Source organism: Trichomycterus rosablanca, chromosome 17 (genome assembly GCF_030014385.1).
Source record: "Trichomycterus rosablanca isolate fTriRos1 chromosome 17, fTriRos1.hap1, whole genome shotgun sequence".
NCBI lineage: Eukaryota > Metazoa > Chordata > Actinopteri > Siluriformes > Trichomycteridae > Trichomycterus > Trichomycterus rosablanca.
Window position 1 is genome coordinate 10355916 of NC_086004.1, and position 22918 is coordinate 10378833.

A 22918-nucleotide genomic window follows, 5' to 3' on the forward strand; every position below is an offset into this window, starting at 1 on the left:
GTTTTTTATGGATTTTCTTCCTTTTTCTCCTGATTTTTAACGTGTCCAATTTTTACCCATTTGCGTTATGCTTTCTCTCTACTGGTGCTGACACCCACCCCGATTGAGGAGAGCGAACTGATTTGTTATTGCATCAGTTATAAGGTGCCTATTCGGCCAAACGTTGTTCATATAGCCGGATGGCAGAGCTGAAATTCGATACGATATTGTTTTCAATATTCGAAATTCCAGCTCTGGTGTGCTAGCGTGTGTTTCAATTATGTACAACCTTGCCTAGAATTTTTTTTAGTCATTCCCATCTGCCATACATAATTTTGTAAAAAGATGTAGTGAATCTAGACAAACATAGAGTACTTGGACATCAATTCTGTGCAGAAATGCCTGAGCCAATCGCAGATACACACAAAAAAACAGTGTACTGGGGTTAGATGAGTCCTTGTTTCAGCTTGTTTTGAGGAATAAAGAAACTGTGAGTTTTCCATCTATTGAAAATGTATGACGTGGGATGATGAGAATTAAACAACGACAACCATGACTCTTGAGCAGCTGAAATTTCACTTGCAAAACTTACAGTCAGTACCTAAATGATGAAAGCAGCTTCAAATTCTAAATTTGTTAACATGCTGAATACAAGTAAGTTGGTCAGTAAAATTATTCTTTAAAATGTTTAATCTTTACTTCTTAATTGTCACTTAAAGGTTTAACAGAATTAACAAATCACAGAATGTTGTTTTATACTAAATAAATGAATGCATTTGTTGTGTGTTCTGTCTTGTGAAGCATTCTGAACTACTGCTGTATGAAAGGTGCTATATATAAAGATTATTAATATTATCATTATTGCATTCTATGTCCCAACTTTCCTAAAAACAGGTTTTGTATTACACTGCATCCGTGAACTATAATTTTAACTATAATTATAAACTATATTTGTTGAGTACATTTTAGTGTGTAATTTGCCAGGGCTGGGCTTCTGAAATTCACATTCCCTGCTGACCTCATCAGAGATGCAAGTGCACCTCCTGTTTCCTCTTCCCTGACTGTCTGGCCTTGCCGTAACACTCAGTAAGGCATTTTTGAGAAGGAAAAAAAACAAACAAAAAAAAACACCCCCTTACTTTCTCCACAGCATCCCAGGGGAGCTGGACACTTTATAACTATTGGAACACGAACATAATTCGGTCCAAGTCTCATCTTTGAGTGCTTGAAAAGGACAGACACAATGGCACAATTTGGGATGGTGTTGCTGCTTTTGACTCAATCTGTCACATCTGCTTTTATTATTAATCTCACAAAGATTAAAGGTGAGTCTAAATATCTAAATTATATTTAAATTTAGATTATTTATTATTTAGGTTTTGTCTGTCAGAACTTGATGCAAATCAGAATGCACTTGATTTTTCTTTTCCCTAATATAAACCCAATTTAATATAACCTCTGGCTGGCTCATTTTTCTCTTTTTCTCCAACAGTCTACCCAGAGCATGGCACTATCTATGGTGTTTCTCAAGTATCCCACTTGGATGGCTATGCATTCAATGCATCTGTTGCAAGAGATGTGTGTCACCAACTGGGTTTGACTATAGCAGACAAGTCGCAGGTGAAATACGCTCTGGATCATGGCTTCGAAACATGCAAGTACGGTCTGCAACAATTCAGTAAACTTTTCATGCACAGTTCGTCCTATGAATTGCGTCTTCAGTGGGTCTTTGTTTTGTCTTTCAGGTTTGGCTGGATAGATGAACAAGTTGCTGTAATTCCCCGAATTCAATCCAAAGCAAACTGTGGTAAAGGTGAAGTTGGAATGGTTGTGTGGAGGCAACATCTTTGGGGGAAATTTGATGTGTTCTGCTTTAATTCAACAGGTAAGCTAATAAAAAGTTCAGTGTATAAAGGTTTTTGTTGCCTGTATGTGTAGAGTGACAAACAGGTATTCAACCACTTTCTTTGTTATTTAATATATTCCCAGTGCATTTAAACTAAATGTTGTTAAACTGAAATTGAAACAAGTTTGTTAAAAGCATATTGATAAGGGGAAACTTTCAATTTGTTAATGCTACAAATACAGTGGTACCTTATAACTCAACGTCCCATAAACTCAAAATCTTTGAAACTCAACACTTGTTGAGAAATTTGTAACCTTAAACTCAAAATTTTCCTTAAGCTCAACATATGTTTGCGCTCGGCTTGAGTGGTGCGATAAAATGTTATGTGAACATGAGACGAATCTGCATTCGTGTGGAATAACTGTCAAATTTACTTTGAAAGCTCCACATGTATCTGTGTTCAGCTGGACTTTTTCCCTGTTTCACTTTTAAACTTGTGTTATAGCTCGGGGTTCTGAGAAATTGTGAGAATCAGCTTTTCCAAGAAAGTCTAAAAAGCTTATCATTAAAAAAAAATAATGTGACTTAATGTATTAAAAGAACGACATAAAAAACGAAACCTCTCTTAATTATTACTGCTTGTTATTGTATTTTTTATTGATTTTTAACTGTTTTTTAATTGTATTTCAGTGTTTTTATATTATACTTGTGTGGTTTTCAGTATATAAGTGTCAAAAACAACCACATTATTTTACATTAGCCTAAAATATATGCAGTTCCATGGGACCATGTTTAAATTGTAACTACTACTTAAGTAAACCTAAAGTCATGTATGCATGTTCAAGGGTCAAATGTTAAAATCCCATCATAAAAATCTATGCCAAGTGGTACTTGGCAGCTCAATGAGCTTTCATCTTTCTTCGAGCGTATGTACAGTTTCCTGCTCTGCTAATCTTGTGTCTTTTTTGGCTTTAAAACATAACAGGGTGTAGTGTAGGAGGAAATGGGAAATTTTGAAAGTGAAATCATCTCGAATTGATTTCCTCTGACATTGGATAAAATAACACAAAAGGAAATTAATGGGAATCACTGACATCTCACAGATTTTACCAAATCATATAACAATGACTGATTTCATATGCAGATTTATATTAGGAATTAAATATTAGGCTTAACAGGCTTTCCATACATACTTATGGGAAAAAATACCTTGAAACTCAACGCCTTTAAAACTTAACGCCCCTCCCAGGACTAACTGACGTTGAGTTTTAAGGTACCACTGTACAAACGCACACATGATTTTATTAAAAAAAAAAAAAACATGCTGTTTTATGTTGGGAAAATTTTGTCCAAGAAGTAGTAAATTAATCAGCACACCCCATGTTCATTTTTTCAACACTGATTTCTGTTTCTGTTCCTCTCTTGCTGCATACCAAATGCACACCACTGCCATAAATGTACATGACAAATGAATAGTTGTCAGTACTAGTGCAAATAAACTCACATTGTTGCTAACAAGTTTTACACAAATAAGAAAAAAATTAATGGGAATCACTGGCTTCTCACAGATTTTACCAAAGCATATAACAGTGACTGATTTCATATGCAGATTTTGAAGCACAAGAGTCTCAAACCACCACTGCAAACAGCCAACCAACCACAGCTGGAGCTCATTCACATCCGACTACTCATTCAGCTTCACACGGCTCGCAGTTTAATCTCCAGGTCACTTCCTCCAGTCCTTCTCACTCAGTCAGGCCAAACTTCCTGGAAGAAAAGGGTGAAGCACATGCTCTTGGCAGCAACAGCCCTGCCAAAGGAGGTTGGTGCATTTTTCACTCTAAATATTGTTAGATTTATTCTGCATGCAGATGTTTTAAGTCTAAGCCAAACAGCTCAGCTCATCTGAAATTCCACATGTGTATTGTCTTATTTCCTAGCTGGCTTGATTGCTTCACTCGCAACCATCTTTATCTTCCTGCTGGTCATTGTGATTGCTGTGTGGTACTTCAGAACGTAAGTGATGGCGTACTTTTTTTTTTTTTTTAGTTTTTGACCCCCAACACCAATTCCAATGTAAATATACAGTACGTAAAGCCCTGCCTCCCAGACAGCATTTGCTTCATGCACTTCAGGTTTCTTTGTTTACTCGTCTTCTTTCATGTTTCCTTACAACAATAGTATATTTTATACTAGCTGTTTAGCTGAAGAGTCCCCCATGTTGGCATTTGTGACCCTTACAATGTGAATTAAGTGAAAGGCTGTAAAGGCTTGTGGCTGGACGAAAAGTTGTAGTTTAGTTTTAGTGGAGAAGTGGTGGGATCAATTCCTGTCAGGGTTACAGTGGGTCGATGCCACCTGCAAAACTAAAATACACCTTGGGCACGGTGGCAACTCACCCACACACAGTGCAATTTAAAATAACCAGTTCAGTTACATTATTGAATTGAAAGATGGAGAAAAATTCACATCAGCTTGGGAAGAACATCTCTTTACAGACAGTGTATGGAAACGCAGGACCACAAGACCATAAAGCTTGTGTGGAGACAAGACTGCAACCCACCATGCTGCCCTAATAGACATTTATAATCAATAAGGGGGCTTGTTTAGAAATGGGGATTATAGGGCACTTTTTAAAAAGACATTATGCCATGTTTTGTTGAAATACAGTTGTAGAAAATTATTGCATAAAAGTGATGGTGAAGCTTGTGGATTCAATGGAAAGCCCAGTGTCTGTAGAAGATCCAGTCTAATACAGCTTATTATTTTTTACTAACCGCTTCATTCTGGTCAGGGTTACACAGGGTCTGCTGCCACCTGGACCGCCTTCTTCACAGGGCATTATCACAGGGCTTCATTTCCTTTTAACAGTACTCACTCACACCCACTTCTTCCCATCAGCCTTTTAACAGCTTCTTGCTTTGTCGATCTGGTGTCTACAAGAGAAAATGGAAAACTAAGTGTGAAATCTTCTCAAACTGATTTCCTCTGACATGCTGGCATGTCCCAGGGCATTGTGTACTCAGTAACTTACTGGGAAGTCTGGTTTGCCGTGACCCTCACGTTGCTGTGCAGCGCTTGTCTGCTAGATGTGCCATTATGCCACCCTAATGCAGCTCAGAGAACCAAATGAAGGCATATTTTTCTAACAAAACTTATAAATGACTATTAATGAATTAAAAGCAAGATTATTCATGGTAACACAGATAATAATGACAACACAGTCCTGACCAAAGCAATTTTAATTAAAGAAACATTGTATTAAGAATAAAGATAACATAAATCAGGCATTTACTTACTAAATAAATATAATCAATTGTCATAATCTACTGAACTGATCCTCTTCTTACCTTCTAGGTCCAGGTTCTGTGTGGCACTGTGGAATGGAACGCAGCCAAAGAAATGCATAGAGACTGAGGATCGTGGGAAACAAATGAAGGACTTCCAGTCTGGTGTGGAAAACCACAACATGGAAACCAAAAACGAAGTCACTGTAACTATCAATCCAGAAACAGAGGAAGCTGGTGCTAAATCAGTCAACACCTACGAACACTGAGCACAGCTAGTGCTTGTATTGTTAACCACAGTGGTTCCCAAACTTTGTAGACCAAGTATTACCCCTACACAAAGAAAGAGTACCACCAGAAAGTCATTTCACTGAAACATGCATGCTATACACATACACAATGTAACTTCAGTTGATCTGTGTCTGTTTACAGAAAGGTAAATCTGCATGACTTAATGGATGCACTGTTGAATCTATGTAAAACTATAAATACAACACAGTTTTAAACAGATTCTAAATTAATATATTTTATTTTCATTTTACAAAGTAGTCTTTAGTACCTAAATGTTAAGGGTGCTTCATCTACCAACAGTGGTACTCATACCACAGTTTGGGAAACACTGGTTTAACAGAATGGCATCAAACAAATAAATTTATTTTTTAATGAAACAATTTTTTATGTAATTAAACACTGTTTTGCTGTTGATTTGTAATGTAGTTGATGTATATAATGTTTTTTATACTTATTTTGTTATAACGCCACATCTTTAAGTAATGTCTTGTTTTTAATAAAGCTTACATGCCAGTGAATTGATTTTTTTTTATTACAGACCTTTATAATATTCAGAGAAAAGCATTGGCATCCATGTATTTACTGCTTAGTGGTGCAACCATGCATAACAAACGTGTCTTTTTGTTTAGTTTCAATGAAATACATTTGAGCCAATAATCCAAGCAGCAAAGTCGCATTTCAAGTAGCAAATGTCACATTTTAAATGGATTCATGGATTTATGTTATTGTACCACCAGTTTGAGGATGCTATGAGGAAACTAGTACTATTGATAGTAAAGGCTAAGGCTGTGTTTAGAGATGCATATTATATGCCATCCTGTAACAAGTGTCAGTAATTTAGCTTTAACTGTAATATTGTTTTGTGAAATTTAGTGTATTAATGTTTCATCTGTACTTGTCTACATATTACCTAAATAAAATGAATATACAATCTCTCTCTTAAATACAGTGGTACCTTTAACTCAACGTCCCCTAAACTCAAAATCTTTGAAACTCAACGCCCTTCGTCAAGAAATTTGCACCCTTAAATTCAACGTTTCCCTTAAACTCAACGTGTTCAGTTTGTTTTTTAAAAAATTCTTTATTTTATTTCAAATTAACAATGAACAGCTGCTTTGTTCAGCGCTCGGCTTGAGTGGTGCGGCAAAACGTCATCAAAGTGTGAATATGAGACAAAACTGCAATTGTGTGGAATAACCGTCAAATTCACTCTGAAAGCTCCACATGTATCTGTGTTCAGGTGGTTTTTCCTCACTGTTTCACTTTTAAACTTGTGTTACAGCTCGAGGTTCTGAGAAATTGTAAGAATCAGATTTTTATTTTAGTGTTTTTATATTATATTTGTGTGTTATTTTCAGTGTATAAGTGTCAAAAAACAACCCCATTATTTTACATATGCCTAAAATATATGCAAGTCCATAGGACCATGGAACGCATTAACAGGTTTCCCATACATCCTTATGGGGAAAAAAATACCTTGAAACTCAACGGCACTCCCAGAACCAATTGACGTTGAGTTTCAAGATACCACTGTATACAATTCACTGCATGGATATGTTATTTCAGCATAGATAATCTGAATTTGACTTGTGATGGGTGATTTAACCCCATCTCCAAATTATCTTTGTGAGACCCTGTCTTCGCATGGTTAACATGTATTTAAGTTATGATGGGGGATTTAACCCCATCCTCAAAATACCTTTTTGAAACCCTGCATTACCACATATAACCTGTATTTGAGTTATGATGAGGGCTTTAACCCCATCCCCAAAATTTCTTTATGAGACCCTATATTCCCATTGATAATCTGAATTTGAGTTGTAATGGATGATTTAACTCCATTCCCAAAATACCTTTATGTGTCATATTCTCACAGATAACTTGTGAGTTATGATGGGGGGGACCCCATTCCAAAAATACCCTGAGGACACACACTCACAGATAACTTTTTGAGTTATAATAGGGGATTAAACCCCATGCCCAAAATACCTTAATAAGACCGTTTTCTTACAAATAATCTGCATAAGATCTATCTCCGTGTTAGGAAAACCATCTACCTGTAGAAGAAAACTGACTCCATGTTGGACGGGAACTGTGAGGACTAAATCCCTAGACTTGTTTCAGAAAATGCTGATCTATAGTGTATTTTAACAGATATAGGGACAATAATTAAGCCAAGGTAAAAAATGCCAGTTTAATTTCAAATAAAATAAAATACCTTAATATTTTTTTAAACGTGTGTAATGATTGAGTGGCTCCCAGCTCCTTGGAAATAGTATTCCAGAGCATTGGGAACCACTAACATTGTTGTTGGATGATCTAAGAGCCCTGGTTTGGACTAACTAGTAATTAGTTCACTAAGATAAACAGAAACAAGACTGTGAAGACATTTATAAACCATTAAAAGTGCTTGAAGTGCTGGTATACTATAATTCCACTTTCTTGTAGGTGTTAGGACTCTTGCAGCAGAGTTCTGAACAAGTTGCAGGTGTTTACAATTACCTAGAACGTTTGGGAGGGTCAAACAACAGAGCATACACACCATTACCAGGTAAAAACAATTCATTCACAAAGCTTTGGTTTGATGACTTTTCTGTCCTAGAAAACAGTTTATTAACCACAATAACAATATAAATAAACACTTGGGTATTTTGTACTGTTTTATGTATTATTAAAGCATACTCTTATATAGCTCTATATATACAGTATTGCAGTTTTTCTGTTGCTAACTGGAAGAAAAAGGCCACAGACAAGCTTTCAGGGTGTGGAATAAATAAATACACAGCATATTACAGACGACTTCAATCATTAAAGCATGACCTAGACGAGTTTTCCATTGTTTTTGTAGCATTCTACACATTTAGGAATTAAAACGTCTGTTTGTTTTTTACTCATGTCTATACTTCATATAATTTGTACTGGAAATCTGAAAGATCTGCTATTCTACCAACAGCTAGGTTGGCTGTTTACATTAAATAAACATGCTTTTAAAGCGTCGTCTTTTATAAGAATACATACATATTGAACATTCAAGTCAAACTCAGAAGCACTCGATATTTTCAACGGTGGCCACTAGGGGGAGCCACTTCACCGTCTTTAGACTGCCAGTAGTTCCCCATACAACCCCCTCCCACTTCACTCCCACGGTTCCAGGCCTATTTCTTGTCAGAATAACAGTCTACAGTACAGATGCATGCACACCTGCTTTCACATGGAAGACTTGAGCTGCATTCACACGGACATTGCTGGAATTCGTCAGAGAACACATTTGCTAACCAAAACATTAAAACCACCTTGTTTCTACACTCGCTGTCCATTTTATCAGCTCCACTTACCACATAGAAGCACTTTGTAGTTCTACAATTACTGACTGTAGTCCATCTGTTTCTCTGCATGCTTTGTTAGCCCCCGTTCATGCTGTTCTTCAATGGTCAGGACCACTACAGAGTAGGTATTATTTAGGTGGTGGATCATTCCCAGCACTGCAGTGACACTGACATGGTGGTGGTGTGTTAGTGTGTGTTTTGCTGGTATGAGTGGATAAGACACATCAATGCTGATGGAGTTTTTATACACCTCACTGTCCTGCTGGACTGAGAATAGTCCACCAGCCAAAAATATATCCAGCCAACAGCGTTCTGTGACCACCGATGAAGGTCTAGAAGATGACCAACTCAAACAGCAGCAATAGATGAGCAATAAGGTGGACCAACTAGGTAGGAGTGTCTAATAGAGTGGACAGTGAGTGGACATGGTGTTTAAAAAACTCCAGCAGCGCTGCTGTGTCTGATCCACTCATACCAGCACAACACACACTAACACACCACCACCATGTCAGTGTCACTGCAGTGCTGGGAATGATCCACCACCCAAATAATACCTGCTCTGTGGGGGTCCTGGCCATTGAAGAACAGCATGAATGGGGGCTAACAAAGCATGCAGAGAAACAGATAGACTACAGTCAGTAATTGTAAAACTACAAAGTGCTTCTATATGGTAAGTGGAGCTGATAAAATGGACAGTGAGTGTAGAAACAAGGAGGTGGTTTTAATGTTATGGCTGATCGGTGTACATTACATGACCAAAAGTACCTAGACAAGGGCGGCACGGTGGCTCAGTAGGTAGCACTGTCGCCTGACAGCAAGAAGGTCCTGGCTTCAGTCCCCAGGTGGGGTGATCCGGGTCCTTTCTGTGTGGAGCTTGCATGTTCTCCCCGTGTTTGCGTGGGTTTCCTCCGGAAGCTCCGGTTTCCTCCCACGGTCCGAAAACATGCGAGTGAGGTGAATTGGAGATACAAAATTGTCCATGACTGTGTTTGATAATAAACTTGTAAACTGATCAATCTTGTGTAATGAATAACTACCATTTTTGTCATGAATGTAACCAAAGTGTGTAAAACATGACGTTAAAGTATCTAGACACATGACCATGCCATCACCCCTCTCCATTTGTAGCATTTTCAGTCTGCACTAGACTAGGAAAGCTTTCCAGAGTATTTGAGTATGTTGGAAGTCACAACTCTCAGCAATATATGTGGCTAAAACACATGAACTTAATAATAATAAGGGCTGTCCACATAGTGTATGCCAAACTAAATTGTACTGAAAAATACTAAAAATAATGAGCTTTTAATAAGGATTGGAACACATCCATAGATGGTTTAATGATACTGTACTGCATTCAAATCTGCATAGAATTAACTGTTTAATTCTCAGCTGGATGTGATTGATTAATACAAACTGTCATTCTGGTCATGAATGCAGTGGGTTCGGCTCCACTTGGAGACGCTGGCCACAAGGCAGAACAACTTGGACCCGGTGTTACTCAATCGCAGGGCAATTCAATCCTATTTAGTAAACAATAACTAATAAACCTGCATGTTTTAGGGGTGAAAATTGCTGAAATACATGAGGAAAGCAACAGATGTGAAGAAAATTCAGTTTTTTTGCGCTGGATTGGGCTGTTTAGGATAAGAGCTGGTAGCCACATTTAGCTTCTCCCTCATATACTTTACTGATGTGAATGATTGACTGGTGCATAATTATGGTGAAGTGAGGAACCTTTTTTAACAGATGACAGCGTAGTTTTTAAGCATGGCCATGTGTCAGTGTTTCCAATTGGCATTAAAATAAGTGCCAAATAAGAAATAACTAAAATGTTCCTGTGAAAGCAGCCTAACAGTGTAGTTACAGGTTTCCTTCGCCAACCTGAGCAGCAGCAATAAACTAAGAACAGTGAACTTGTGGCTCTGATGTGTACAGTCGTGTATAAAAGGCAACATGCTTGGATAAGTCTATGGCTATGAAGGGCTCGCAGTCTTGTGGAAGCGTATGCAGTACTGTCACTGCGCTTGTGAACCCAGGGCCTCGGACTTCACGGCATCGACTAGGAAGCTGAGCTCATTACACAGTGTCTCGTGCCTGTAAGCCATGCGGATCTGTGCTACGTTGGTGCGCCGGATGTCGTTCCCCTCAGGCCCATCCGTCAGGTAGTTGGCACCTAAAAAGTGCTTTTTCTCCTGTAGAAGATAAAGAAAAAAGAGGAAATTATGCTAATGTACTGCTTGCTTTGGGAAGCTATTTGTGGTTGACCAAACAGGCAACAGTCAGGTTTGACTAGTTTTGATAGCAAAAATGAGGAAGAAGGATCAGTAATGTCACTGTGTCTGTATCGACCAGCTGATGTTGCATTGCATAAAACAGGAATAATAATTGGTTCATTGAACATTGGTTCAGTTTTCTCACTTGCCTTCACGAAATTACTTTGTGACACTCAATGGATTCTGTTCCACTTCCGAAACTCAACTCAAAAAAATATATACTTAATGAAAATTGAGGCAATCTGGTCCCACTGTGGTATACAAGATGTAACGTAAAGCCTCCACAAGAGGGCATTCACGTACAAGTTCAGTTCATGCCTGTTAAAATTCATGTATTTAATCATTATTCACTTTTTTGGCTCACGACCCTTGGGTTTAAAAAACCCTGGTTTACACCACTTTATCCCAGTCAGGGTCATGACAAACAGGATGCTAATCATATCTGTATAAAGATGCCCGCCCAGCCGATAGTACCACTAGGAATTCGAACCCTACAGTAGTTAACTAGCACAATTTACCGCTGCACCACCCGAGCACCCCATTAGTTTTGCTGATTAAAAAATAAACTTGCAAACACAAAGCTGCAGCATTTCTTTATTATAAAAAACAATAAATACAGTACAGGCATTACCTGATGAGACAAACCACTTTGAAGCACACTGTTCCGGGCAATCTCACATAAATCACATGTGCTCAGTTTCCACAGCTGAGCAGCAATAGCGTACTCCTCCATTAGAGCTTCCTAAATAAAGACATATTAGGTAAAGCTTTGTGCCACCATTATGATTTCGCAGCACATTTCAGAATTCAGCTTTTACGATCATGTCATTTTCGTGAGCTTGTGTGGTATAATGGTCACAGAGGTTTGTCGCCGGTAACAGCTGGAACAGCAAAACTTTACCAAATCAAAGATGCACTTGAACGATCCGCTGTGGCGATCCCTATGTCATTTCCACAGATCAGTACTCGCCGGATGCTAGTGGGCACTTACTCACCTTATGTTCACAGCTGGTCGTTTGGCTTCACGACTCGGTTGCCAGATTACAAACATGGCAAAACGTACATCACATTACGTGTCTTTGCTGTTTAAATAATATTTTTTCATGGCCGCTCAGGTGGCGCAGCGGTAAAGTACGCTAGCTCACCAGAGTTGGGGTTTCGAATACATTGTATCGAACCTCAGCTCTGCCTTTCCGACTAGGCTGGGCGGCAGTATGAACAACGATTGGCTGTTGTTCTTAGGGGTAAGAAAGTCGGATCATGGGTCCTCATAACTGGTGCGACTGCGGCCTGCTGGCTGACTGATGACGCCTGAACAGGGCTGAGGAATAATGCTGATGGGGGTGTGGCCCTCCGTACACAGTGCCTGTCAAGTGTATGAACTCGACTCTTGCAGGTGAAAAATGCAGTCTGTACTGACTGTGCGTACCGGAGGGGGCGTATGTCAGTTGAGAGGCGTCCCCAGTCAGCAGTGAAGGGTCGAATCAGTATAGAGGACGCAATCAGGGTAATTGGACACGACTAGACCGGGGGATAAAAATTGGGGGGAAAAAGTATATATATATACTGTATATATATATATAAAAAAACATTTTTCATTATTACTCCCTTACTATTAAGATCGCTGTTCATTTATATGGCAGAAAGAGAAATGTGTAAGCGAAAAAAAGAAGCTTTGCTAATGTATGTTGCATCACTTCGTTCGTAACCGTTGGGGCGGCACAGTGGCTCGGTGGGTAGCAAGAAGGTCCTGGGTTTGATTTCCAGGTGGAGCGGTCCGGGTCCTTTCTGTGTGGAGTTTGCATGTTCTCCCCCGTCTGCATGGGTTTCCTCCGGGTGCTCCGGTTTCCTCCAACAGTCCAAATACATGCAGTCAGGTGAATGTGAGATACAACATTTTCTGTGACTGTGTTTGACGTTAAACTGACGACTCTTGTGTAACCAGTAACTACTTGTCCTGTCTTGAATGTAACCAAAGTGTGTTAAACATGACGTTAAAACCCTAATAATATTTAGTCTTGCAGGGCTTTTAATCATATCTGACTTCTAGTGTCCCAAATCCCACATTACTGTACTAAATGTATGCGGTATGTCTATGCACTATAAATGGTATAGCAACACTCTATGTAGTATATGTGTATGTAAGATGTAATATCTGATTAGTAGCATAAGGATCTGACCTTGGTGTAGTGGAACTGCATGGGGTCATCAGTTGAGAGAGACACACAGAGCCCCTTGTGTAGAAACTCTCGCAGTGGGTTCTTTGAGTACTCGAGGAACAGACTGTTATTGCTGAGAGGGGACATGGCAATAGGCACCTGGGCGAGGTAATACAGGTACTGCAGCACAGGGCTCTGAGAAAACACATCCAGTCCAGAGAATTGAGTATTTAATCACAATTGATTTTGTTATTTTATGTACTATTCTTAAACAATATGAATGTTAATACAAACATAAAAGCAGACATCAGTAAACATAAGGTGGCACAGCGGTAAAACCGTTTTACCGCATTGCATTGCACCCAGTGATTTCAGGATGCCAAAAGCACTGCAACAATGACCAGGATTAATAGTGGTAAAACACTATTATGCTAGCCCACTGCTGCTAAGATCTGGGTTCAAATCTCAGCGTTGCTATCAACTGAGTGTCTACACAAACATGATCGTGTATGTCTGAGGATGGTGGCCAAAGCCCTGTCATGGATTGGTGCCCTGTCCAGGGTATTCATTTTCATCAACCATTTTATTCTGGTTAGGGACTCAGCAGGTCTGGTTCCACTGGCGTTGACCCCCCCCCCGACTATCATGTCTGTGTAAATGCCAAGCTGGCTGACAGTGGTGGGCTAGCATAATTGACCACTGTGCCTCACAAGCACCTTCCCCATTATTGTGGATTCAATCCTTCCAGGTTTTAGGTGGGTTTTAGAAAAACCATGGGTGTGGTCATGCTCAATTTCAGCGACATTAAAAGCCAAATCTAGTCTGGGGTCAAAGTGGCATCCATTAGTACATAGACAGGAAAGCGGAAGGGTTCATATACTGTAGGTATTTTCTTGAGCATGATAAGCTAATGGAAAGCTTGTGGGTGGAACAGGCTAAAAGCCACTTTACCTTCTTAAGGTTCAGACCGTGGGAGATATTATCCACTGTGAGGAAAGCTGAGACCAAGTGCGTGATGGAGCCAGCCTCACCACAGTGTGGACGAAACAGGAAGGTGCTGAGACCTCGCTCCCTGCGCACACACATTTAAAAAGGGACAACCGGTACATATCATACACTTTTCCAGTGCAATGAATATGACATATGACATTATTCCCCTTTTATTTCATTGTTACCCAATACAGATCAGGCCTCTGATATGACAGTAGTTATAGAAGGTCTGATGTACTGCAGGAGTCTCACACACTGCTTATCCTCCAGAGATTATTCCAAGTATCTCTAATCCCTGCAGTAAAACAGCCCTCCTAAATGGAATGATTAATGCAACCCCAGTGTGGTGCATATCATTGCTGTAGGACAGTCTGTTCCCTATTTAAACCCTATTATACTAAGTGTCTTAGTATCTTCCTCCAGCTAATGGAAATTCCACACTGGACATGTTCCAAGGACTGACATTCAAGTGCTGAAAACACTACTTACTTGCGCAGGTTGTTGAGCACCATGATGTTGGCATACATGTGAAAGAGGTAGTAGCTGTAAGGCGGGTTTTCATCTGAAGTCCACTGCTCAGGTTTGGGGCTCCTGAAAGAGAACATGTGATCGCTGTGCTTGGACTCATCATCCACACTGTCAAAACCTGTAACCTAAAAGATAAGAGAAAGCAAAGTGGTGGAGCTGAAAAGCCCTGTTTCTTTTTCTTTTTTTTAATAATCTCACAGGGCCAGATAAAAAAAAAACAGACTTAAGATGCTTTCTAATGTTAGAATAAATGAAGAACATATGCAGAGGGCAGAAAATGCAGTTGGGAAAACTGTGTACATCTGAAAGGTCATTTCCTTATTAAAAAACACCCAAGTGGTTGCTCAGCATCTGGAAAAGCAGCCAATGCTTTGACTGTGAGAAGAAGGAAATTGTGAAATCTCATTGTATGTTACAGCACACTACATTTTCCTCCTGTTTCACTTTAAAACTTGTGTTATAGCTCGGGGTGCTGAGAGATAATTTTAATCAGCTTTTCCTAGAGTGTCTAAACCGCTTATCAATGAATAAAGCCTAACGTAACTTAATGTATTAAACGAATGACACAGGAACACTAAACTTCTCTTAATTATTACTGCTCTTAGGTTCTCTTCACTAATGAAATTACTTAAGTTAAGTTTTGTGCACTTCTACACTCCATAGGAAATAACAGAACAGCCAGCACAAAAGCTGTTTTGCCACTTCTCATGTGAATGCACCTTTACTGAATGGAATACGGTATTCCAAGATTAAGCATCTCCACGATTAAGAAGCATAAGAAAACAATAAAGAAGCAAAGGCAAAGGGCAGGTTTTATTGTATTTAACTGTTCTAAAATTGTATTTCAGTGTTTTTTTATTATATTTGTGTTATTTTCAGTGTATAAAGTGCCTAAAACAACCCCATTATTTCACATTAGCCTAAAATACATGCAATTCCACGGGGCCATGGAACGCATTAACAGGTTTCCCATACATCCTTATGGAAAAAAATAACTTGAAACTCAGCGGCATTAAAAAAGTCAACGCCACTCCCAGAACCAATTGACGTCGAGTTTCAAGGTACCACTGTATCTACATTTACAAGCAGCCTGATAATCCATTAATAATCCGACTAATAGCTCAATCGGAATAGAATACATCCCTGTACACACCTCAGTTAAAATACACCTCAGTTGAAAATGCCAATACTTCTTTATAAATGAACAAGGTGTGTAATCCTTTTACATTCCCAATCTGAAAGTTTGATCTAGTTTATAAAGATTAAAAAATTATTAGGAATGTTGCAAAACATGACATCTTTCCCCCTTCTTTAATAAGTCAATGTAAAGTACATTTTCCTGAGTTCGCAATAAGTTTAAAGCAATTTAAAAAAGCAAACATGCCAACACAGTAATGTGTACACTAAGTGGTACTCTACATATTTGCGTCATTTTGGATTACTTGTAGCATAAACAGAGATCAGATTGCAGAAAGACAGAGATCAATGTTTCTGTAGGACACCCCTAGCCAGGTCAGTAGCTTGCTAAACTTTAAACTTTACTGCACCACCCGAGCAGCCCATGAACTGCTTGATACTATTTTCTCTGGTGGTGTTCCTGTATTTGTATAAGGTCAGGCTGACCAGCTTTGGTTCAACTTACATATTTGAGAAAAACATGCAGCTCCTTGTGCTTCTGGGGATTTACTGTGGCTTCAAACAACGGAAGGAAGATGTTTTCCAGCATCTTGGCAAAATTGGTAACCAGTTTCCGCGACTTAAAAATATCACTGCAAAGAAGTTTGAATAAAGGTCAGAATTATTGGCACTCTTGATAAAGGTGGGTAAGAAATATGCCATAAAATAGTAACAGTATTAACATTATTTCTTTCTTTCTTTCTTTCATGTTTTGTGTATTGTCTACCAGCTGTCACGTGACTAGCCACCGTCTTTTGAACACCGGTACAGCATCAAGTTGTGATTTTGTAGCACTTACTATATTCTTGGCACCTGAATGATCCAGCGCATGTTGGGTGAGTGCACTTTATGCTGAATGAACCAACTAGAAAGGCTCTCCCATTCCTCAGGGGAGCGACCGTAGATGGAGAGGCGGGGCTCGGCATACTGGTATTTACTCTCCTCCAGATTATGAGCAACTTCCTGTCAATATAAAGGAAATAATATAAAATCCCATTAAGTTCCATTAAATGATGAGACAGCAGGTAAAATGCAACAAAAAAACAAAAAGTAGTGGATTGTCTTTATTCATTTTTGTATATATATAAGCAAATTCCTACTTTGATGCCTGCAACACATTTAAAAACAGTTAAATACATAGAAAATTAAAAAAATTAATCTATGCTGACATGATTGATTAAAAATGGCTCAACTGATTACAAACTACGAATGGGTCAAAGTTAGCCAATTTGTCAATAGTCCAACACTAAGAAAAATGGTTCTCCACACACAATTGCTAAAAATGAGGGATTTTGCCATCTACAGTCCATAACATTATTAATAGATTCAGATAACCAAGAGAAATCTCCCATTTAGGGCGCACAGCGGTAAAATAAGCTAGCACACAAGAGCTGACATCTCAAACTCGTAGGTTCGAAACTCAGCTCTGCCACCCGGCTGGGCAACTACATGAACAACGATTGGCTGTTGTTCATACAAGGTGGGGAGCAATTACAACCTCTGCTGGCTGGTTGATGGTGCCTGCACAGAGTCAAAGAATAATGCGTTGATCAGGGTGTGGCTCTCTGTACACAAAGCTGATACACATATGAACTCCCCTCGTGCAGGTGAAAAGATGCAGTCGGCTACTGCACACGTGTCGGAAAGGGCATGTATCAGTCTCGCTCTCCTCAATCAGAAGTAGAGATTAGCCTCAGTAGAAAGGAAGCGTAATGCAATCGGGTAATTGGATACAACTAGATTGGAAGGAATATTGGGAAAATGCAATGTTTGGGGGAAGAGAGGGGCTGATGCCCTGGAATTGATTGGCATCCTGTCCGGGGTATAGGAATTTGTTTACCACAACAGCTTACAACAGCAGCTATAACAGACAGTTTCTTAGCTGAGTACCAAACTCCATTCTGTGCTACTCAGAGTGTAACTATACCAGGGGGTTATAAAGCAGCCCCTTCAGGAGGTATGGGATAAAGTCTGTTAAAGATCAGGGATAAAGTCTGGACCCACATGGCTACTACGAGTCTGATAAAAGATGTGTACCTTGATCAAAAGTGCAAAGTATTCTCCCTTGATGTGATTATCTGTTTTCAGGTAGATTTCTCGTAACTCGCTCGCACCCACAGGATTGTATTTTGAATTAAACTTGTCGAAGCGGTGAAAGGTTTGTCTGCCCTGCAGGAGATTAAAATCACCCAACGTCAATACTATACAATGTCAAAAAGTGTCCGATTACAAACGCCAAAAGCAAACAGCCTACCGCATGAACATCTAGCGAGTCCACAGTGAGGTCATAGGGGTCCATGTTGAGGTTGTTAAAGACCTGTTTAAGGGTCAGTTTTTGTCCGGCATTTTCCAGCACCACACGCTCTGCGTCCGTTTCGTAGGTGGTCTGGATGAAGTTCAGGAGGTGTTTCTGGTTCATGCAGGCTGCAGCATGGATGTGAGTGTCTACCTGTGTACAGCCCATCACAACATGCTTTTCAAAATGTCATGATTATTGTACAGCAAGTATGTATTACTCAGGACAAAGATTACATCCTTAATTCATTTCTTGACCAATTTGTTTTTTGTTTTTTATTTCCTCTTTTTATCCCCCTTTAGCACATCCAATTGTTCAATTCTGCATCGTGCTTCCTCTCTGTCTATGCCGAACCCTGCCCTGACCGAGGAGATCGAAGCTAACCCACATCCCCTCCGAAACATGGGCAGCAGCCGGATGCATTTTTGCCACCCACACATTGATGAGTGTTGTGCCACCTACCGTTGCATGTGAAGAGACACACCCTAAGGGCACTCTTCCTCATCTCTGTGCAGGCACCTCTAATCAGCCGGCAGAGGTCGTAATCGCATTCTGACAGAGAGAGACCCACATCCGGTTCTTTGTCCCACCCCCCAACTGAGCAACCGGCTAATCGCTTCTCATACAGCCACTCAGCCTCGAACCAGTGAAGCAGAGCTGGATTCGATACGATGTACTCAGAATCCAGCTCTGGTTGCAGCGTGTCTTTTTACCGACCAATTTGTATTACAGTGGATTCAGCAAGTATTAAGAACCTTTGACTCTTTTGTACACTTTGTTGTGTTGTGGACTTGATTTTAAATGGATACAACTGCTGGTTTTACCCATTAGTCTGCCCTTAATAACCTATTATGATGAAGTAAAAACATGTTTTTGAGACCCACCCAAACATGTTTTTCTCAGACCTCTGAGACCCACCTTTCTGACATTGTAGAAATCTCTGTGCGGTACACCCTTGAGTTCTTTGAGCTCTGCCATTTCATTCAGCATTTCATGCAGGTAGAACTTTGAGGCAAGGAAATTCAGTCGCCTGTGACAATACGTCTTTCTGCAATACATGAAAGATTCATTCATGAGAAGATGAAGCATTTGGCATGTTTTTATAATAATATGATCCACTGAGTCAATATTAGGAATGAATATAGGCCCTCGAACGTCCTTAAAAATACAAATTAAAATTTGTACACTATAGATTGTGTGGATTTATTTCTGTATTTTGTCACCTAAATAGGGTGTTGATGTATTTACAATGGCAGTGAGACGGAGAGAGCTGAGAGCGGTGCTACCAACCTGACCAGGCATCCTACAGACACAATTGGTGTGTCTGAGGTTAAAAAACAGATCGGATAGGGTTTCCCCTCATCCAACCCCCCTCACAATGTGACATTTGCTAGCATAAGTGGTGAAGGGTTCACATAGGGCATAGCGTGACTTTCCATAGTCTGTATGGCTTTTTGTGAGAATCTCCTACTGTCAGGTGTAAAAAGAAGAAACCTACAATTACATTTATGTCAGAGGAGGCAGTTGCTAATGTTAGTTCAAGTGAAAGAGGAACCCCGGAAACGCTGGGCGCAAGGTAAAAATACACCCTGGACAGTGAGCCAATATCCCCTTAGAAACAGCAAATAATAGCTGCGTCCGGAATCGCATACTTACAAAGTATGTACTAGATTGGAGGAAGTATGCACTACTCTGCCGGTAAAAAAGTACATACTTTAGTACAGAAGTGTGCAGTATGCACACAACACCGCTACGTACTACATCCGCCATCTTATCAACGTCAAGTGATGACGTGGTAACGTGATGATGTAATATCACCATAGTTACAGACTCATTACAAACCACACTCGCCAATATTTTGGATATTTATCGTCTTTTTGTTATTTATTCGTCTTTAAAAATTGTATTTTATTCATCTTACTTACACTTGTAAACAAAGGACGCTCGGTTTCCGTTATCTTTTTTGTTTCTTATTCCGCTTTGAACGCCTACGCAGCTCCAGTTGCATTATGGGATACATTAGCGGACCACAAGTGTGCATCGCTTGCATACTCAAACATGGCTGCCCAATAAGTAGGGCATAAGTAATAAGTAAGGCCCTACCTAATTCACGCCCGTGAAAAGCTCATTACGTACTGTAAAGTGAGCCTTTTATCTTGTAATATGCTATTTGCTGTGAAATAGTAAATTTAAGGTTTGTGTTTAGCGATTTACCATTTTTCATTCACGTAGCGTTCGAGAGGCTCACGTTTACTGGTCCTAGCAATCCTACGGCAATTCAGTTAGCAATCGTTTAATTAATATTTATTCTAATTTAATGATTTGTGAAATTAGTTTTAGACATAACACACTCACGTAGGTCCATCTGCGATCATGGCCAGCACGTGGCTCATATCGATGGCGAATGTCTCCAGGTCTGGGTAAGGCAGACAGTGGGGTCTGTTCGCTTTCACTGCCTCAGTATCGTCAAACACATGTATGATGCCGTCCCTCATTTTCAGCTCATAGCTCATATTCTCCGGAATGTTTTCCATGCTGTACGGGTCCTCTCCTTCCCGAGGGCATGGCCAGATATCTGCACAGTGCATGAGACAAAGAGTAGACTTTCGATTTTTTTACCATCCATTTACCTTTAAAAAAACTTTTATTGCTTTATTCAGGTTTCTGATTTGTTCGTTTGTTTATTAGGATTTTAACGTCATGTTTTACACTTTGGTTACATTCATGACAGGAACGGTAGTTACTCGATACACAAGATTCATCGGTTCACAAGTTTATGGACAATTTTGTATCTCCAATTCACTTCACCTGCATGTCTTTGGACTGTGGGAGGAAACCAGAGCTCCCGAAGGAAACCCACACAGACACGGGGAGAACATGCAAACTCCACACAGAAAGGACCCGGACCTCCCCACCTGGGGATCGAACCCAGGACCTTCTTGCTGTGAGGTGACAGTGCTACCCACTTAGCCACCGTGCCGCCCTCAGGTTTCTGAAACGAAGAAAAGAAGTGGCACAGCTGGTGGGTGCCATGCAGGGACATGGGTCCTTGGAACATTGGTTCAATCCTCACTTCCAGTCACCATCTGTGTGGAGTTTTGAATGTGTCCACATGGGTTTTCTAATGGTATTCTGTTTCCTCTCACTTCACAAAATATTCAGAAGGTGGATGGACTACTCTATAATGGTGCCTGCTTAGTTACCACTAGGTGTGAGCATACAGTGTATCACAAAAGTGAGTACACCCCTCACATTTCTGCAAATGTTTCATTATATCTTTTCATGGGACAACACTATAGACATGAAACTTGGATATAACTTAGAGTAGTCAGTGTACAGCTTGTATAGCAGTGTAGATTTACTGTCTTCTGAAAATAACTCAACACACAGCCATTAATGTCTAAATAGCTGGCAACATAAGTGAGTACACCCCACAGTGAACATGTCCAAATTGTGCCCAAATGTGTCGTTGTCCCTCCCTGGTGTCATGTGTCAAGGTCCCAGGTGTAAATGGGGAGCAGGGCTGTTAAATTTGGTGTTTTGGGTACAATTCTCTCATACTGGCCACTGGATATTCAACATGGCACCTCATGGCAAAGAACTCTCTGAGGATGTGAGAAATAGAATTGTTGCTCTCCACAAAGATGGCCTGGGCTATAAGAAGATTGCTAACACCCTGAAACTGAGCTACAGCATGGTGGCCAAGGTCATACAGCGGTTTTCCAGGACAGGTTCCACTCGGAACAGGCTTCGCCAGGGTTGACCAAAGAAGTTGAGTCCACGTGTTCGGCGTCATATCCAGAGGTTGGCTTTAAAAAATAGACACATGAGTGCTGCCAGCATTGCTGCAGAGGTTGAAGACGTGGGAGGTCAGCCTGTCAGTGCTCAGACCATACGCCGCACACTGCATCAACTCGGTCTGCATGGTCGTCATCCCAGAAGGAAGCTGACGCACAAGAAAGCCCACAAACAGTTTGCTGAAGACAAGCAGTCCAAGAACATGGATTACTGGAATGCCCTGTGGTCTGACGAGACCAAGATAAACTTGTTTGGCTTAGATGGTGTCCAGCATGTGTGGCGGCATCCTGGTGAGAAGTACCAAGACAACTGTATCTTGCCTACAGTCAAGCATGGTGGTGGTAGCATCATGGTCTTGGGCTGCATGAGTGTACTGGGGAGCTGCAGTTCATTGAGGGAAACATGAATTCCAACATGTACTGTGACATTCTGAAACAGAGTATGATCCCCTCCCTTCGAAAACTGGGCCTCATGGCAGTTTTCCAACAGGATAACGACCCCAAACACAACCTCCAAGATGACAACTGCCTTGCTGAGGAAGCTGAAGGTAAAGGTGATGGACTAAACCCAATTGAGCACCTGTGGCGCATCCTCAAGTGGAAGGTGGAGGAGTTCAAGGTGTCTAACATCCACCAGCTCCGTGATGTCATGGAAGAGGATTCCAGTAGCAACCTGTGCAGCTCTGGTGAATTCCATGCCCAGGAGGGTTAAGGCAGTGCTGGATAATAATGGTGGTCACACAAAATATTGACACTTTGGGCACAATTTGGACATGTTCACTGTGGGGTGTACTCACTTATGTTGCCAGCCATTTAGACATTAATGGCTGTGTGTTGAGTTATTTTCAGAAGACAGTAAATCTACACTGCTATACAAGTTGTACACTGACTACTCTAAGTTATATCCAAGTTTTAGTTCTATAGTGTTGTCCCATTAAAAGATATAATAAAATATTTGCAGGAATGTGAG

The 22918-nt window shown here is 40.2% G+C and overlaps 2 protein-coding genes across 2 annotated transcripts in view; one reads left to right on the forward strand and one right to left on the reverse strand.

Moving 5' to 3' along the window:
- Positions 1 to 1217: 1217 nt before the first annotated feature.
- Positions 1218 to 6066, forward strand: lyve1a (lymphatic vessel endothelial hyaluronic receptor 1a). Its single transcript, XM_063013265.1, has 6 exons — positions 1218 to 1304; positions 1472 to 1637; positions 1725 to 1864; positions 3435 to 3647; positions 3766 to 3841; positions 5183 to 6066. Exons 1-6 carry the CDS (start codon positions 1223 to 1225, stop codon positions 5379 to 5381), a joined length of 876 nt encoding a protein of 291 aa, XP_062869335.1. The 5' UTR covers positions 1218 to 1222; the 3' UTR covers positions 5382 to 6066.
- A 4016-nt stretch (positions 6067 to 10082) lies between these two features.
- Positions 10083 to 22918, reverse strand: part of ampd3a (adenosine monophosphate deaminase 3a) — a 29300-nt gene continuing 16464 nt past the window's right edge. Inside the window, exons 6-16 of the mRNA XM_063012463.1 lie at positions 20507 to 20726; positions 19070 to 19199; positions 18110 to 18304; positions 17893 to 18024; positions 16655 to 16818; positions 16322 to 16448; positions 14641 to 14804; positions 14113 to 14233; positions 13183 to 13356; positions 11634 to 11744; positions 10083 to 10921 (exon numbers count right to left, since the gene is read on the reverse strand). Coding sequence (XP_062868533.1) covers positions 10745 to 10921; positions 11634 to 11744; positions 13183 to 13356; positions 14113 to 14233; positions 14641 to 14804; positions 16322 to 16448; positions 16655 to 16818; positions 17893 to 18024; positions 18110 to 18304; positions 19070 to 19199; positions 20507 to 20726 — 1715 coding nt within the window. The 3' untranslated portion in view covers positions 10083 to 10744. The remainder of the gene's footprint in view (positions 10922 to 11633; positions 11745 to 13182; positions 13357 to 14112; positions 14234 to 14640; positions 14805 to 16321; positions 16449 to 16654; positions 16819 to 17892; positions 18025 to 18109; positions 18305 to 19069; positions 19200 to 20506; positions 20727 to 22918) is intronic.